At 43.8% G+C, this 15,605-nt stretch overlaps 4 protein-coding genes across 4 annotated transcripts; 2 read left to right on the top strand and 2 right to left on the bottom strand.

Moving 5' to 3' along the window:
* Positions 1-3,408: 3,408 nt before the first annotated feature.
* On the bottom strand, positions 3,409-4,222 carry LOC120951157 (uncharacterized). The gene is made up of 2 exons (XM_040369704.2): positions 3,876-4,222; positions 3,409-3,740 (listed from the first exon to the last, which is right to left on the bottom strand). The coding sequence occupies exons 1-2, from the start codon at positions 4,000-4,002 to the stop codon at positions 3,550-3,552; spliced, it is 318 nt and encodes a 105-aa protein (XP_040225638.1). The 5' UTR covers positions 4,003-4,222; the 3' UTR covers positions 3,409-3,549.
* A 939-nt stretch (positions 4,223-5,161) lies between these two features.
* LOC120951158 (uncharacterized) lies at positions 5,162-5,701 on the bottom strand. Its single transcript, XM_040369706.2, has 2 exons — positions 5,493-5,701; positions 5,162-5,416 (listed from the first exon to the last, which is right to left on the bottom strand). The coding sequence occupies exons 1-2, from the start codon at positions 5,617-5,619 to the stop codon at positions 5,226-5,228; spliced, it is 318 nt and encodes a 105-aa protein (XP_040225640.1). The 5' UTR covers positions 5,620-5,701; the 3' UTR covers positions 5,162-5,225.
* A 387-nt stretch (positions 5,702-6,088) lies between these two features.
* LOC120951159 (uncharacterized) lies at positions 6,089-6,625 on the top strand. Its single transcript, XM_040369707.2, has 2 exons — positions 6,089-6,296; positions 6,373-6,625. The coding sequence occupies exons 1-2, from the start codon at positions 6,170-6,172 to the stop codon at positions 6,561-6,563; spliced, it is 318 nt and encodes a 105-aa protein (XP_040225641.1). The 5' UTR covers positions 6,089-6,169; the 3' UTR covers positions 6,564-6,625.
* Positions 6,626-7,503: 878 nt separating this feature from the next.
* LOC120951156 (uncharacterized) lies at positions 7,504-15,555 on the top strand. The gene is made up of 2 exons (XM_040369703.2): positions 7,504-9,677; positions 14,990-15,555. The coding sequence occupies exons 1-2, from the start codon at positions 9,515-9,517 to the stop codon at positions 15,550-15,552; spliced, it is 726 nt and encodes a 241-aa protein (XP_040225637.2). The 5' UTR covers positions 7,504-9,514; the 3' UTR covers positions 15,553-15,555.
* Positions 15,556-15,605: the final 50 nt, after the last annotated feature.

The raw sequence follows: 15,605 nt of genomic DNA, 5'->3' as shown, positions 1-15,605 counted from the left end.
TGGCGTAACAGTTATCAGGACCAGAGGCGGATTTATCCATCTCGGGGCCCTAAGCGGGGGATAGAATTGGGGCCCCTAGTTTTCTTAAAAGTCCTGAAAATTATATCGCATTTTTATAAATATCCTTTTAAGAATACCAAATACATCATCCTGATTTCGTTAGGGATTAATTTTCTTCTGTCGTTATTTATGGCAGTTAGTTAATTATTTTAATAGCATCTATAGTCTTCGTGTAATCAAGCTAACATATTTTACATATTTTTAGGTTGTGCACTATCGTTGTTTCCGATAGTGCAAAAATCAAAACTATGTTCAAATATTATCCATACTAGTGTGTTACTAGTGATTGGTGTAAAGAAACATTTCATTAGGTCTTTTTACTAAGCTAAGAGTTTTTTTATTTTGAATTGAATTAAACAATGAAATGATAAAGTGTAGTTATTAAAACTCTAGACTTTCCAATTTTCAGTACAGATGTATGTAGTTGGTCTACATTGATTCAATCGCACTGACCTTAACCAAGCAACTGTAGCCTGACAATTGATCTAGTACATTCTTAAAGGCATGTCTGGAAAACCTCACAAAATATCTGAATTTTACTCATTTATACTTTTCTATTGTTAGAGCAGAGTTTGCATTTGTTACATTTGTTTGCCCAATCATGTACATGAGCAGTGAAAGTCACTACAAAAAAGTTTCACAGATACATATAATGTGCCTGAAATCCAAGCGTCCGACAATGATTATCCTGCACTTGCGTATTTGTAGTCTTTTCGTCCTTACAATCGATACCGTTTAGGAAGTTCTTAAAAATATAAATTAATCGTCCCAGGAGCTTCTCTATGAGTTATTGTTTTTAATATGGATGAGTGCGAAAGTATGTAAAGTTTGTCTTGGCCTTTAAAAATTATCTGCGAAATTCGTAACAACTTTTAATCGCTATAAACGTTAGCACACATTCCACACACTTACTTGAAAGAATATTCTACTTTGAGGAAGATTTAGTTTTCCGCACATATGTGCATTAAATTTAATAAAATAATCGCTTTTAAAAGTGAACTAACTTGTGGAGGTTTAGTTTGGGGCCCCCTTTAGGCCGGGGCCCCCCGCGGCCGCTCAGTCCACTTATAGGAAAATTCGACTCTGATCAGGACACAACATCGGGAGCAAAGGAATCAAAATCGCCCGGAATATAGACGAAGCTGATCAAACACCTTGTATCCTGGATCGGTAGCAAGTATAAAGAAGGCGACTTCTAGTATACATACTGCTCTTCAAAGAGGACGTATTTCTCCTAGATCTACCCTAAATGCAGCTACAAAATCGGCCATGGCAGGGGGGGAACAGTTAAGCACCTGTACCAGCAGTAGCAACTTATCCCTAACCCATCGACCGAGGTCGGATCAGGTCGAGGAGTGGGTTTGAGTTAGATTGCATGCAATGCTCAAGCAACTCTACATTATATGGAAAGAACGAAAAAGGATGCGTCGCTCAGAGACACCCAGAGGGTCTGCAGTCTCCACTCGGAGGACCACCGGGCGAATCAATGTGCTATATATCTCACATTTTGTGCAGTCTCGAGGTCTTCTGGATCTCAGCAGATGCTTAAACCTCTTAGTATGCACGATTTCCCTATATGATGCGTCCTCGAATTTCGCTGCTGATATATTTCTCCGGATTTCGAGAACAGCCGTCCCATTATAGAACTAGAACTACTCTACAACCTCGTTCCCTCGCATTTGGGTCCAAATCACGGGCTGATCCTTTGGCGGGCCTTCGTTGCATTCATTCTCAATTAAATTCTTACTGCTTCGCGTTTCAGTTGGGTGTATGCCTCGCTGTATACATGTCATCCGCGAAGCCAAAAAAAATTTGAGACCGATAGAAGATATCCACCCGACGGTGCCACGGGTATCGTTGTCTACTCCTGCGTTACGTATGACACCTTCCAAGGCGATATCCAAGAGTAGACAGGAGATAACATCAAGGATAATGTATTTAGAAGGTTGATTTTTATCGCTTTTGCTGGGCGACATTGTGGGGGACATCTGTCACTCTCTGCATACAAATTTCATTACCCCGCACCAGCCCTCCCCGATTTTTATACCGGAGCCCACGGAAGAGAAATGTCAAGTCGAGAAATGTCATTTTGCTCTGAACAGCTTCACCTTATCATTTATAACACCTTGAGATAGCATCACCTTGCAATGATTAAGGGAGTATAATTCCAAAAAAAGTACAAGTCGGTACAGAGGGCGATAAAGCTAAACCCGAAAAGAGTGAGTCACTAGTTGTCAAAGAGGGTGAGTAATATATTTATGTAAAGCATTATGTTTTATGAGTCTTTAATCAATGAATTAAATTTATTTTACATCTCTTATCCACTCTTATAGTTTGATTAAAATTACTGAAAAGAGTGGGTATTCCCAAGCTATTGTATGGAGCTGGTGGAGAGTTCGGTCCATAGGGGGCTTGAACCCATGACAGGTATGTTGTTAAGTCCTTTGCCTTGGCAGCAGCATCACGAGAACACCAGCCCACGGATTATGTATTACGATGAATCCCAAATACGCCCAATCGGGGGACAGAGTGTCGGTCAATCTTTTGAAAATTGTACCATATACGCCTATATCAATGCGCAGATATGCCGACAGGTTTACTAAACACTACTCATTTATGCTGGCCAGTATCGTGGTACAGTCTTCAACTCGTACGATTTAACAACATGCCCGTCATGGGTTTAAGCCCCAAATGTTGGGTGCCTCCATCCGTAGGACTATAACTATCCTTCTGTGGGTTGGAATCAATAAAGTCACTGAAAGCCAATCCCACAAGTGGCACAGGCAGGACTTGACCGACAACGGTAGTTGTGCCCATAGAAGAACAGAACTTATTTATGCTATGTCTGAGTAACTATATCGTTCTTGCAACAGCAAAACGTTTGAGTATGGAATTGACCTAGGGCTGGTGTTAGAAAGAAACTGTCTTATCTATAATACATATAAGACAAACCAACCGCCCGTGATGACTCATTCATAAATCTAGACTACCAGAATGTGTCCAAACCGGCGTGAGTCAATTCGTTCGCATATTTTGTTGATAAAACCACTCCCTCTCCCTAGCCCTGGTGTCGTCTCGTTCAGCCGTGACGAACTCCACTGTCTTCACCAATGCACTTGGGACATAATCTGCTTTAGAGAGCTCCGGCTGATTTCAGCTGATGTTTGTCACTTTATGCCGTCGTTTTCAACCACCTTCTCGATTTCCAGAGGACTGATAACATTGGATTACAAAGATAACCGGATGGACTGTTTGTTCGTTCTTTCTCTATGATATGCTCCCAGTCACATGTCCCAGAGACATGTCTCCTCACTCAGTGGAGGGTAAAGTAAGTGCGAAACGATCATATGAAAGTGTGTTCTGTTTATTTAAAAAAAAGTATCATATTGAACGAAAAGCAAAAAAACAGTCGGACAACGGAAGGGGATGGCGGCACTTAATCACAATCACATCGTGAAGGCTGAGGTGCATTATGACCCCCGGGGACGTTTAGATAACTTCGGCCAGCTTGGCGGCTAGCGTGGCATCGCCCTGGATCTCCAGCTTGCCCTGCGTTAGCGCATCGCCAACGGACAGTGTGCGGGCACTGACCGCGATCAGGTCCTCCACGGTCAGGGTGACGGTCACGTCCGGAGTGGCAGTCGTACCCTTCTCCACCTTCAGCTGCTTCAGATCGATCACTGTAAATCACAAACCCGACACATGCACAACATACATTAGTTTGATACAAAAGTTAACACTGTATACACATACACACACACACATACAGTCATACACAAACACATGCACGCACTGTTCTTAGTGATTTGTCTTACCGTATTGCTCGACACCGGATGCGGTTTTGATGTTGAACTGGAACACTCCCAGCACCTTCCGGGGTCCGTTCGGGTCGACGGCAGCCACGCGAGCCTTCACCTTCTCAATGACAGTTTCTAGCGACATTATTGATGCGAATTCAGCCTTCCGGTCAGTACTTGTCTCCCAACACACGGTCACGCACACTGTCCGAACGATGCAGCACACGAATGAACCGGGCCGATCTGCAAATGGTGGTTTTATAGCAGCTGTTCCAACACATCGGTGACGGTGGGACACCAAAGGTTCACTTGCACTTGCTGCTGCTGCTGCTGCGGCCTGTCTCTGTGATGGGAGCCGCACAGCCGTAGGTAGACCATACACATATTAGATTGGCCTCAAGATCTTCGACCCAACCCAACCGATGATTAGTGAACAATCGACGGATGGGGCGACAGACGCCACGCGTCCCTTCCCTTCGCTTTGCCTTCGATGCTCCTGGATCACCGTGCAGTTACCGGGTGAAGATGGCAATCTTATCTTTTTGACGCTGTGTGTCCTAACGTGCATGATGGCAGTGGGATTGCGGGTTGGGGTCGGCTGTGAAGTGGTTACGCCACATTACGGCAAAGTCATTGCCGACACACACACACACACACACACACACACACACACACACACACACACACACACACACACACAGGCAAACGACGAGTACCTATGGAGAACGGTGTACTTTTAATTGGATTATTGAGCCGTGAATTGAACCGTGGAAGCTCAGAAGTGACTGGGCTTGGGGCCAGCCGGACCGAGCTAATTCGTTCGTCGTCAATTGGACGTCGTTTGCGCCGTCTCTCCTGTCCATGATGATGGTTGGGTTGCGTTGAGATTCTGCATAAAGACACAGATTCAGAGGTTTAGTGTTCTCAAGGGAATGCAAATCTAGACCGATCTCGATCCGAGGGACAATAAATCGACAAAATCAGTTAGTACTCCACTCGGTTCTGCGACCCTAACACCACCAGCCAATCGAACCGTGAAGATAAACGTATCATGAAACGGCATATTTAACTCTTGATAAGCCCATTAATTTTGGACAATTATATACTGCAATTAATTATCGCGATTGCAACAACTGTTTTCACGATAATGCTCTGCTAGCCCTGCCCCGTATTCTTATCTGATTAGCGTTACATGTCGATCAAATTGCTCTTAACTAATAGGAAGACGATGATAGGCGGAAAAGCAAGGAACAATACTTTCAAAGAACAAGGAACAACCACATGGAATTGCATCTGCAAATGAGTTGCTTTTTGATGTTTCGTTTTCTTTTATTATTAGCAAATCAGTCAAGGGGTCAGTCTTTCTGTTTAGATCGCATCAACCAGGGCCTGGAAGAGGTTCTGGTCGCCCGTCATGGTCACCTTGCCCTGGGCGACGGCATCCTTGACCGGGATCTGCTTCGTTCCGACGGCGATGAAGTCCTCATCCTTCAGGTTGATCACCACATCGGGCGAGCCAGCCTTACCGTCCGACACCTTCAGAGCCTTCAGATCAACGACTGTTTAAGGGAAGCAAAGGGAAACTATAGAGCGCCAGTCTTTTCGGTGAGATCGAGCGTAAAGTGGTGTACTTACCGATCTCATGCACACCGTCGGCGGCCTCAATGTTCAGCTGGAACACACCGAGCACCTTGCGGGGTCCGTTCGGGTCGATGGCGGCAACGCGGGCCTTAATTTTCTCGATCACGGCGTCGCACTTCATGGTGATGGGAGAAGGTTGGTGTTTTGGAGGTGGCTAGTTACCGGAAACTGTGAGATCTTACAGCAAACTGTACCCTACGAACGTTGGATCGTGAATTTATATACCAAAACCAACCTTCGACTAGACACTGCACACACCCTACCGTAAGTCCTGGGATAATCTGTTGTGGATGTTTTGTCTTGAAATGTAGATAAAGCGTGTGTGTACGTGTCATTCTTAACCGGCAGCGCAAAAGTTCCCTCAAATCCAAACACAGTGGATTAATGGAAGCCGCTAGCTACTGAAACGTCTGTTCATACTCTAATCCATGGTTAATCGGAGACGAGCCCCAGCCGCCTGTTCGAAGATTAACCGACCACCAGCGTAACTTCAATGTCACTGGCTTTAGATCAGCCGGTTGCTGGCACCGCGTCATAAACTGTGTCAGGTGATGAAAATATTGATATAAAAAGATGCAACTTATGCACCGTAGCATTCGTTGACGTTCCTTACTTTCGGATCTGCAATCGTTGTGTACCAATCTAACCGCCCACAGCATATAATCATCACCATGAAGTGCGACGCCGTGATCGAGAAAATTAAGGCCCGCGTTGCCGCCATCGACCCGAACGGACCCCGCAAGGTGCTCGGTGTGTTCCAGCTGAACATTGAGGCCGCCGACGGTGTGCATGAGATCGGTAAGTACACCACTTTACGCTCGATCTCACCAAAAAGACTGGCGCTCTATAGTTTCGCTTTGCTTCCCTTAAACAGTCGTTGATCTGAAGGCTCTGAAGGTGTCGGACGGTAAGGCTGGCTCGCCCGATGTGGTGATCAACCTGAAGGATGAGGACTTCATCGCCGTCGGAACGAAGCAGATCCCGGTCAAGGATGCCGTCGCCCAGGGCAAGGTGACCATGACGGGCGACCAGAACCTCTTCCAGGCCCTGGTTGATGCGATCTAAACAGAAAGACGGACGCTGACTGATTTATTAATAAAAGAGAAAAACCTTCATTCGGAATACTATTCGGTCGTTTCCTTTTTGTCAGCTTTGGGATAGGTCTATTGGCTTTGTGATATTTTCGACTTCCACACGCGGTGGGGTTCGATCATGATATGCGTGGATCTTTATCCGATAAATGACAAACAGCATCGGTGCCGCACATTCATTTGTGATCGAAGTGAATCAATAATCCAATCGAACAGGTTGCTTGTTCCTGAGATCGTGGAAATGTTGAAGACATTTTTCTTATATGAAATAGTGGAGAAACAGAAGCATCACCATTTATGGAAGAATAATAAAAATAACAATACGATCAATTGAAGGATCAATATTCACCAGTTCAAATGACACAATGGAAACTTCTTCGGCTAAAATTATTTTAGGCTAAAGGCTTAGATATGATATAAAGATTGTAGCATTACCATCGGCAGAGAATTGAATTTGTGGAACAATTTGTGTGATCTATTTTATAACAGAGATTGAAAAACCCACTGACACACCTTTTTATTATTTTACTGTACTGTTTTACTGTTAGTATGATGATTAGTACTAAAAAACAGCATGAAAGGATGGTATAGTTATTTTTTGTTTTATTCATTTGACCCAATCCAACTTGTGTTATGACCTACTTAAACATTGGAACATGGAGTTCCACAAGAAACCTAGAAACTGCAAAATTCAAATTGTTTAAATTGGGCGAGATTTGCTAATAAAACTGTGTCCAACATTTGAATATTTGTTTCATTTTGTGTGGAACTGTAATATGTGTAAAAATATTTAAATTTTTTTGTTCAAATAAAGTAAGGTTTATTATTTCCAGTAATCATAGGAGAATCATCATTCATGAATCATCGTTCGTTTCATAACGATGATTTTTTTAAATTCACCACTAAAATTAGCAAACACTCTATAATAATTTACCACCTTGTTTTAGTGCACTTGGTTGTCGGGTAGATTATCGATCAATAGAATATCAGATCATCTTTCAAAAACAAAAACAAACTAAAACCATTCGATGCAGCCGTACCATACATTGTTGGTATTTAGCGATGAATGAGCATAATCATTCCACACTTGAGGCGAACACAAATAGCAACAAAGTATCGTTAAGAGCAGTAATTAGCAGCATTCATCTTCAACCGCCTAGATCATGCCACGTAGATGGTTTAAACACATTTAGCACAAGTTCGCTTCGCCTTCAGCAATTTGAGTTCGGCGAACAAGGCAACAGAACAGACAAAAAGAAGATACACCACAAAGAAGCAATCTTCCCACCATCAGTGTTTTCGGTAGATTAGAAGTCCATCAACTTAAGAGGAAATTAATTTTACTACGCACACACACACACGATCGATCGAGATGCCTTTGATGAACATAAACGAAAAGCGCGATGCGCGAAACCCAATCAATGAAGCAAAAACAGAACAGAATGTATGTAAGGATGGAAAGTTTGATGGAGGGAGGAAAAAACAACAAGAAACCCATTCTTTTACAAATCATCACTGCGGCGTGGACCACTCGTTGCTCGATCGATTGCGCCACAAAATAGGCGCTCAACCTTAGTCATTTTCTACTGATATGTTTCCAATTAGCCAATCATTCGATCATTCTGACAGATAGGTTAAGGTCTATTGCGGCGCGCCGTCACGAACCAGAATCTATCTACCAAAAGGCCGAACCAACGGAACCGGAGCTTCAACAGCGTTCAACCAGCCACCGAGAAGAAAGTACCGCTAATCCGGCACAACCTGATCTTCGCACGAGATACCCGTCAACCGGTGGCAGCAGCTCGGTTAGAACATGAATTCCCGCGGTTTGCGAAGTGGAAGGATTATCGTCGTGGCGTCGTCGTCGAAGTCGTCGTCTTAATGGTCGCGGAATATCATTAAATGGGAAAGGCAAATTGCGGGGGGGAAAAGTGGTCCAACCACCAAAAGAGCCAACCACCGCTAAGAGCCAGTCCACACCGACACCTCGTGATATGGTCAAGAAACGCAGCGGTTCTTTGCTGGTGCCCCAAGTAAGGGCCTTCTGAGATGGTTGGGGAACAGAGCGAGCGTAAAAGCAGTGGCCCGAAAAAAGAGTGCGAAAACGATCATCTGGCCCTGCTGCTACTGCTCAAGATCCACCCGACGATGGTGATGGCGATAGCCCTGGTGCGCTGATCAGGGAAGACACGCGGAAATGATGTTGGAGGGGAACGGGTGCGCAGAGCGTGTGAGAAAAGCGTGGCGTGGAGAAAATTATAATAAACACACACACACACACATTCACGGACTTGAAGCAGACCAACAAAAAACAAGAATATTAGGCCTGGAAGTTACTGACCCGTGTGGATTGGAGCTTGGAGTCTTGGAGTCTTGGGGTTGGCAAAAGCGAGACAGCTCCAAGCACACCCCGTAGTGCAGACGCGAAAGAGCAGGACATCAAGGAACATCGTGATTGAGGGTGAAATTCGTGGCCGAACATCGCGATCGGATTGACGCGCGTTGCACCCGAACGGGGACGGGTTTTTCACACGCAACCACATACGGCGTGCGTTTCATCCGCAGGTTCGATCTTCTCAGTTGACACACTTCTTTGGGGTGGATCAGTCGAAACGTGCTGCTGGTCCCGATCGGTCTACAACACCGGGCCCCTGGCGCGAATAATTTGGTATTATAGTGTGATTCCGGTGTGTTGGTTGACGTAGTGTACCGGTGGTGCATATATCTCCCCTTACGCACAGTGTTCCAATCGCCAAAACCGCTTCCAGGAGGCGTACGGTGGTGAAAATAAATCCCCGTACTTTCGCGCACTAACGTCATCGCCCTGTTTCGGGACGGTTGGGTGCGGTGTGTTCAGGTTGTGGTGTCCCCACAAGAGCCAGTGCCCAGATTCTCCCGAAAGTGGATACAACACGTAGCGCAAGGATGGTGCTATCGATAAGCAGACACCACACCGTTGTTGCACGGCGCGCCGCATGGTCGTTGATGCCGCTGCAGCTGATAGTAGGCGGCGCCTGTGTACTGCTGATGCTTCAGGATCATCATCATCGCGCGGTGGAGGCTACGATACCGACCATCGATAATATCGGTAATACCCTGGCGAGTGGAGAAGGCAAAGATAAGGCGACGGCGAAACAGACACCTGTGTCTGTCCCGCAACTGTCCCGGGTGAATAATCAGTTGGCAGTGTTCGGGGACGGGGATTTTCTAAGACGAGCCCACCCTTTAGTGATAGCTAGTAGGAGGGAATATGCAGTTTGTTGGGTGGGATATAAAACCTTAAGCCGGTAGAATTGGAAGTGGAACACTTTCACCTGCACATCATGGAGCTTAAGCAGCCGAAATCGAAGAAAAAATAGCCATAAATCACACAAAGCTCTTTTTTGAGTCCGGTTATTTTTACTACCTGATACTGCCGGTGGATATTCGATTCGAAGGTGGCTCATGCGTGGCCCGCTTTAAGCAGGTTTATGGCTATATCCAGAAACAGTCAGACCGTAAAAAATCGCATAAATACGAGACGGCGTTGCAACTACAGCGGGGCGCACTATTTAATTAGTTCGTTTTGGATTACCTATGCAATGTTTTGGATTATTGTAATTGCATTATTACTTACATCAAAACAATATCTATTAGTGAGGTTGAAAAACTCATCTTTTTGTTTGATCTGATTTGTTCGATCCACGCAGCAGAATCTAGCCAATGTGTGCTAGCCAGTATGTAGATGGGACGCGATCTACAGGTGTCCCCCGAGATACGACTGTATTTGGGACCGAAAAAATGTCCCAAAGCAAGGCGTAAGTCGAAAAAGTCGTATGTCGAATATCTATGAATATAAAGTTTATAACCGAAGTTGAAGAGTTGGAATCTATGATATCGTGTATTTTATTTAAAATAATGTTCGATAATGTAATAATTATATTTTAAAAGACGTACACAATATAGATATTCAAGATAGAGTAGTTGTGGAATCTTTAAAAATGTGTGTATAACGGTTATTAGCCCAGAAATTCAAAAAAATACATCCATTTCTTGTCAATGACAACTTTTAACTGTCAAAATCAAAATCGTCGTATCTGCGAATCGTCGTAACTCGAGGGGGTCGTAACTCGGGGGACGCCTGTATATGGACATCGAACTTGTTCAGTCTAGTAGTAGCAGGCACTTCTATAGAATAGACCACTGAGCTGACTTCTGTGCTGGACTGAGTCTGTTCAATGAGACTAAACGGGTTTAAGGGAACAAAATCAAAATGCTTTCTCTCTCTTTAGTTCGTCTGTTGGACATGGTGTTTTTGTTCCTTGGGAAGAATATTTAAATTGCTAAGTAACACAAACCAACTGTCTGGCTGATGATTTACAGTGACTTTGGTCCTTGTGATTTCTTTCGTCTTTTACCGTAATGCATTAATCGTATCGCATGAATAGATTTTATGTACTTTACAGGGTTTCCCACGCTTTATTGGTCAGTTCCCATGATTTTTTGGTCGTATCCCATATATTTTTGGTTCGTTCCCATAATTTATTGGTATTTTCCGATTGGATATCAATACAATTGGATTAACAAATTCTGGGAAACGACCAAAAATCGTGGAAACGCACCAAAAAAAAAAAATGCGAACCCACCAAAAAGTGATGGGAATCAACCAATTAATCGTGGGAAATCTTGTAAGGCTATACCAAGTGTAAAGGACGTTGCAATAGTTACCAATGCATCATAATTTTTTCGTTCCGGATATATCGTTATCTGGGTCTGCCCGAACGTCGTACAATCTTCGAGTCGTATGACCCAAAAAATAATGCCAATCATAAGTTCAAACCTTATATTAGGACCAACTCAAATAATCTGCTAAATGAAATTCTGGCTACACCAATATGTTATAAAGGTAGGCAAACTCATAAGTGAGGTCTTAGGCTGGGTTAACACCGACTAAAGTTGATATACCAAACAAGAAAAAATAAGAAGTTATCACCACCAAATTTGTTTATCGCAAAGGTCATGTCTTAGCCAGCGGTCTAATGTTGTTGCGCGCAACATTGTTGCTCGGAAACATATCGCTGAGGTGGTCTATGAATGTTGCTGGCAACATTTCACTTTGACATTGTTTAGCGTCAAAAATTAACCAATTAACAGCTCAGAGTTTATTTTTTATTATTCACTTGTTGAATAAAGTTTTGAAAAATAAAATATACACCAAAAAATGTATTATAAATGCTTAAAATCCAAATTTAGCGGATGTTAACAAAATACACACAGCTGCTGTGTCATTTCATACACCCGTTTACCATGACCAAGGTAAATACAAAATGTTGCCAGACAAAAATCAAATTGGTTTGATTTTGGCCGGCAACAAAGTTGCGCTAGCTGTCAAAATCCATACATTTTGCCAGCAACAATGTTGCACGCAACAAGATTAGACCAGTGCCTTAGCAACAATGTCTTAATAGTAACGATCGCAACTTTCTCTGAACTGAAGAGATTGGTGATCAAAATGGCGCCAAGAGGTGCAACTTAAAAACAAAACCCAACTTTGGGAAGGTCTTACTACCACCATGGCGTTACATAACTACCTTTAAACGTCTAACGTTGTGTGTTTCCACCAAGGGAATTTATCTTATCTTATTCTTCAGGGGTGCCACGAAACTCGTACAACAATATTATTTTTGCCCGTCCGTAATGGGCCATAAAGTTTTACAACAACCAATTGCACTAATGCTGCTATCACGAGACTTGTCAAACGACCATTCGCTGTACCTTGAACGCGGCCACCAATCGACGCTGGTGGATGGGGGATGGGGATGTGCAGTCGAATTAATTTAGCGCGATGCAAAAAAGAAGCATCTAGATTAAACATCGATTGGTTCATCGAAGCCCAACAAAGAAGAAACTGGAAAAGGATAGTCGCCACCTTTTACATGGCCAATAAATCACCCGCGCAGAGCAACACACTTTCTACAAAAAGAAGGAACGAACACAAACAACAATAACAGAAATATTAACCCGGAACTATCGTAAAGCAATGACCTTTTCCGGTTGATAATGAGGAAAGGTGAAAACAACTCACTTAGTCCACTTTTTTGGTTGGTGTTGTGTACGGAGAGTCTGCCTCCAAGGTGCGAAACGTTAATGCGTGGGATTTTAGGAGGTATCGGACACACACACGCCGGCACGTCGGGACTGTAGTACAAGGAGAGCAAGAAGTCGATGTTTTGTATCGGAAGAGATAGCACGAGCCCGCGTAGTATGGACATTTTTGGATCGCGTTGTTGGCGTGTGTGGCGACTTTGTGACGACAATCTGCTTCCCGTACTTTCTACTCTGCCTGTGTGTGGACATTTATTTTTGGTTTCCCAAGGTTACTGTGTCGGTGTTTCGGTCAAGGTTTTTGGACTTTTATCATTGCTAAACGGTTGATTCGTGGTGGTAATCAACAGAACTTGTAGATGTGTGTTACTTAAAGTACTAGAAATAATTTAAGTGAATCTTTTTTATACTACATAATTTAAAAGATGCAATACATTACGAAGGGGGTTAGGTGGGGCTATTATAATTTTGACGAAGAAGAAAATGTCATTATTATACAACAGGATCCATGAATCATATAACACACACACTCTTAATGACAACTAGTGATGGGTAAATGCCATTTTCCGGAGTTGGGTCGATCCGACTCCGGTACCCATCGGAGTCGCTCGGGAAAAACTCCGGACTCATCGACTCCGAATCCGGATCAGTCCGGATCTGTCCGGATGGGTCTAGAATCGTCCCAATGAGTGTCTGCTCGAGTCCGGGCAAGTAGTTTCGGTTGGCGGTGCAAAAACAGTAAGGGGCCGTCCATAAATTACGTAACGCTGAAATTGGGATTTTTCGACCCCCTCCCCCCCTATCGTAACAAAACGTAACGTTGGAGGAGACCCCCCTTCCAAAATTACGTAACGCATGATCGAACACCCCCCCCCCCCCCTTAATTTGGTTTTGCATCAACAAATACAAAAAAATATGGGTTTATATTTTTTTATTTGATTGCTTTTATAAAGTATGCAGAGTTGTTTTAACGAATTATCCAACTAATCCTGATTGACAGCACCGCACGACTGTTGTTTACCAACAATAATATACAGGTCGATGCGTTTAGCGTAGAATGACATGTAACTGTTTGAATTTTGTTGACGGTAAGATTGAAAACTACAGTCTTTACCTGAGACACACGGCTCTTAAACTTGTATTACACGGTGGATTTTTTCATGGCAATTTTCTGTCAAACCTCTGTTTTGGTATTTTATAAATGTCAAGTTCGTATTCCCTATCAAAAGATATAATGAAATAAAAGTGCAAAACTTACCCAGGTGGGCGATCATTTGTCAGTGACCAGTGATAGGATTGTATTACGTTACGTAACAAAATGTGAACCCCCCCTCTCCCCTATGTAACAAACCGTAACGCTACAGGGAACCCCCTCCCCCCCCTTTGAGCGTTACGTAATTTATGGACGCCCCCTAAGGCTATTTTAATTTTAACTCTATTTATGGGAAGCATGCGGGATGTACAAGGAAAAATGATGTTTTAATCTTATGGAAAAGATAAATATTAATGCAAGAAAGAAATATTTAAAAAAGGAAGACATTTTTTTACACTGTATCGTACATATTCGATCCATTACTTGAAAGTCAATGAACTCATCAAGAATTATCTAAACGATAATGGATAGTCATTTTGGGAATTAGCAATTACAACGTCAACCTACTCGCCCGGAGTTTCATTCAGAATAATTCAACTAACTACTCGTTCAGAATCATTCAGACCCATCCGGACTCATCCGAACTGATCCAGGCTCATTCGGACTCATCCAGATTGATCCGAACTAATCCGGACTGATCCGGATTGACCCGGACTGATCCGGACTGATTTGCAGTCAAATTCGGTTACGATCCGGAGTCGGAGTCATATTTTGCGCACCGAAGTCGGTGTTGATCCATGACTTCGCTCCGAACTACCCAGCACTAATGACAACACTTTTAGGTGCTCTGCAGGCATTGTTTTTTTTAAATTTACATGCTTTACTACTTAGATAGATTTGGTAGTATCGCAAGTAACGCAACCGGGGATAATCAAGTTTTTGGTGCTACTTCTGTACGCTCCAGATTAGGTGGAATTGAACCACAACCGTTCGTCGCTAGAACCATCCATTTGTTATCGGCCACCACCGATAAATAAATAAACAATAAATCCTACCTTTACTAACTGATGATGTGTTCGTTGTTGTACTGATTAGTGACGAACTTTGAAACTGTTAAAAAATTGAAGAAATACAGTCAACTCTCTCAAACAAAATGTACACCTCACTTACCTTATTTGTAACCGGTTGTCGTTATTTTTTTTCTCTCCCTTTTCCGCACTCAGTAAAAATTCTACAATCACCCGTCGTACAGCAGTTGATTCTTCCGCGACCTTTGGTAGCGGCCGATCCGACCGTTGTTGCCGACGAACCGTCATCGGGACCGTCTTCGATGAGCATGAGCATGATGATGAAAGATCCCGTCAAACCATCGCAGGCAAATGACGATGCCGCCGCCGCCGCAAAAATGGGTACGAAAGACAGCAAGCAGACGCAAAACAGTGCCCGGGATAAAGCAGTCCGGACGACGTTCCTGATACCACGCACCCGATCCTTGCCGGGCTGTCCACTGTGCGATGCGTCGGTGTATAGCTACTGCGACGAGAAGGTGTACCACGATGCGTGCTGCTGCGGTTCCATCAACGGTGCGGCCCCGTTCGGTGGACCCGGAGGCGGAGGTTTCGGAGGGTTCGGTGGCTTCGGTCGACAGGGGTTCGGTGGACCGGGTGGCTTTGGTGGTCCTGGCGGCGGTGGTGGCTGCGGCTACCAAGGCTGTGGATTCCTTTACGCCAACTCCTGCTATGAACATCAGCTGATAGTGAACTGTTGCTGTAATTCGCCATACTAGATAGAGCATAGGCAGGTGGCTCGAACTGTGGGTTGTACTTTTCGGATAGTCTT

Source organism: Anopheles coluzzii, chromosome 2 (genome assembly GCF_943734685.1).
Source record: "Anopheles coluzzii chromosome 2, AcolN3, whole genome shotgun sequence".
Lineage (NCBI taxonomy): Eukaryota > Metazoa > Arthropoda > Insecta > Diptera > Culicidae > Anopheles > Anopheles coluzzii.
Note: the sequence above shows the minus strand (reverse complement) of the source record. Positions and strands in the feature narration are given on the sequence as shown.

What these genes read in the sequence shown, in the direction of transcription:
- LOC120951158 (XM_040369706.2), bottom strand. Translation starts at nt 5,619, where the DNA reads ATGAAGTGCGACGCCGTGATCGAGAAAATTAAGGCCCGCGTTGCCGCC. An exon ending in CGACGGTGTGCATGAGATCG is followed by an intron (nt 5,417 to 5,492) that starts GTAAGTACACCA and finishes TCCCTTAAACAG; the next exon opens with TCGTTGATCTGAAGGCTCTG.
- LOC120951159 (XM_040369707.2), top strand. Translation starts at nt 6,170, where the DNA reads ATGAAGTGCGACGCCGTGATCGAGAAAATTAAGGCCCGCGTTGCCGCC. An exon ending in CGACGGTGTGCATGAGATCG is followed by an intron (nt 6,297 to 6,372) that starts GTAAGTACACCA and finishes TCCCTTAAACAG; the next exon opens with TCGTTGATCTGAAGGCTCTG.
- LOC120951157 (XM_040369704.2), bottom strand. Translation starts at nt 4,002, where the DNA reads ATGTCGCTAGAAACTGTCATTGAGAAGGTGAAGGCTCGCGTGGCTGCC. An exon ending in ATCCGGTGTCGAGCAATACG is followed by an intron (nt 3,741 to 3,875) that starts GTAAGACAAATC and finishes TGTGATTTACAG; the next exon opens with TGATCGATCTGAAGCAGCTG.
- LOC120951156 (XM_040369703.2), top strand. Translation starts at nt 9,515, where the DNA reads ATGGTGCTATCGATAAGCAGACACCACACCGTTGTTGCACGGCGCGCC. An exon ending in ACCGACCATCGATAATATCG is followed by an intron (nt 9,678 to 14,989) that starts GTAATACCCTGG and finishes TTCCGCACTCAG; the next exon opens with TAAAAATTCTACAATCACCC.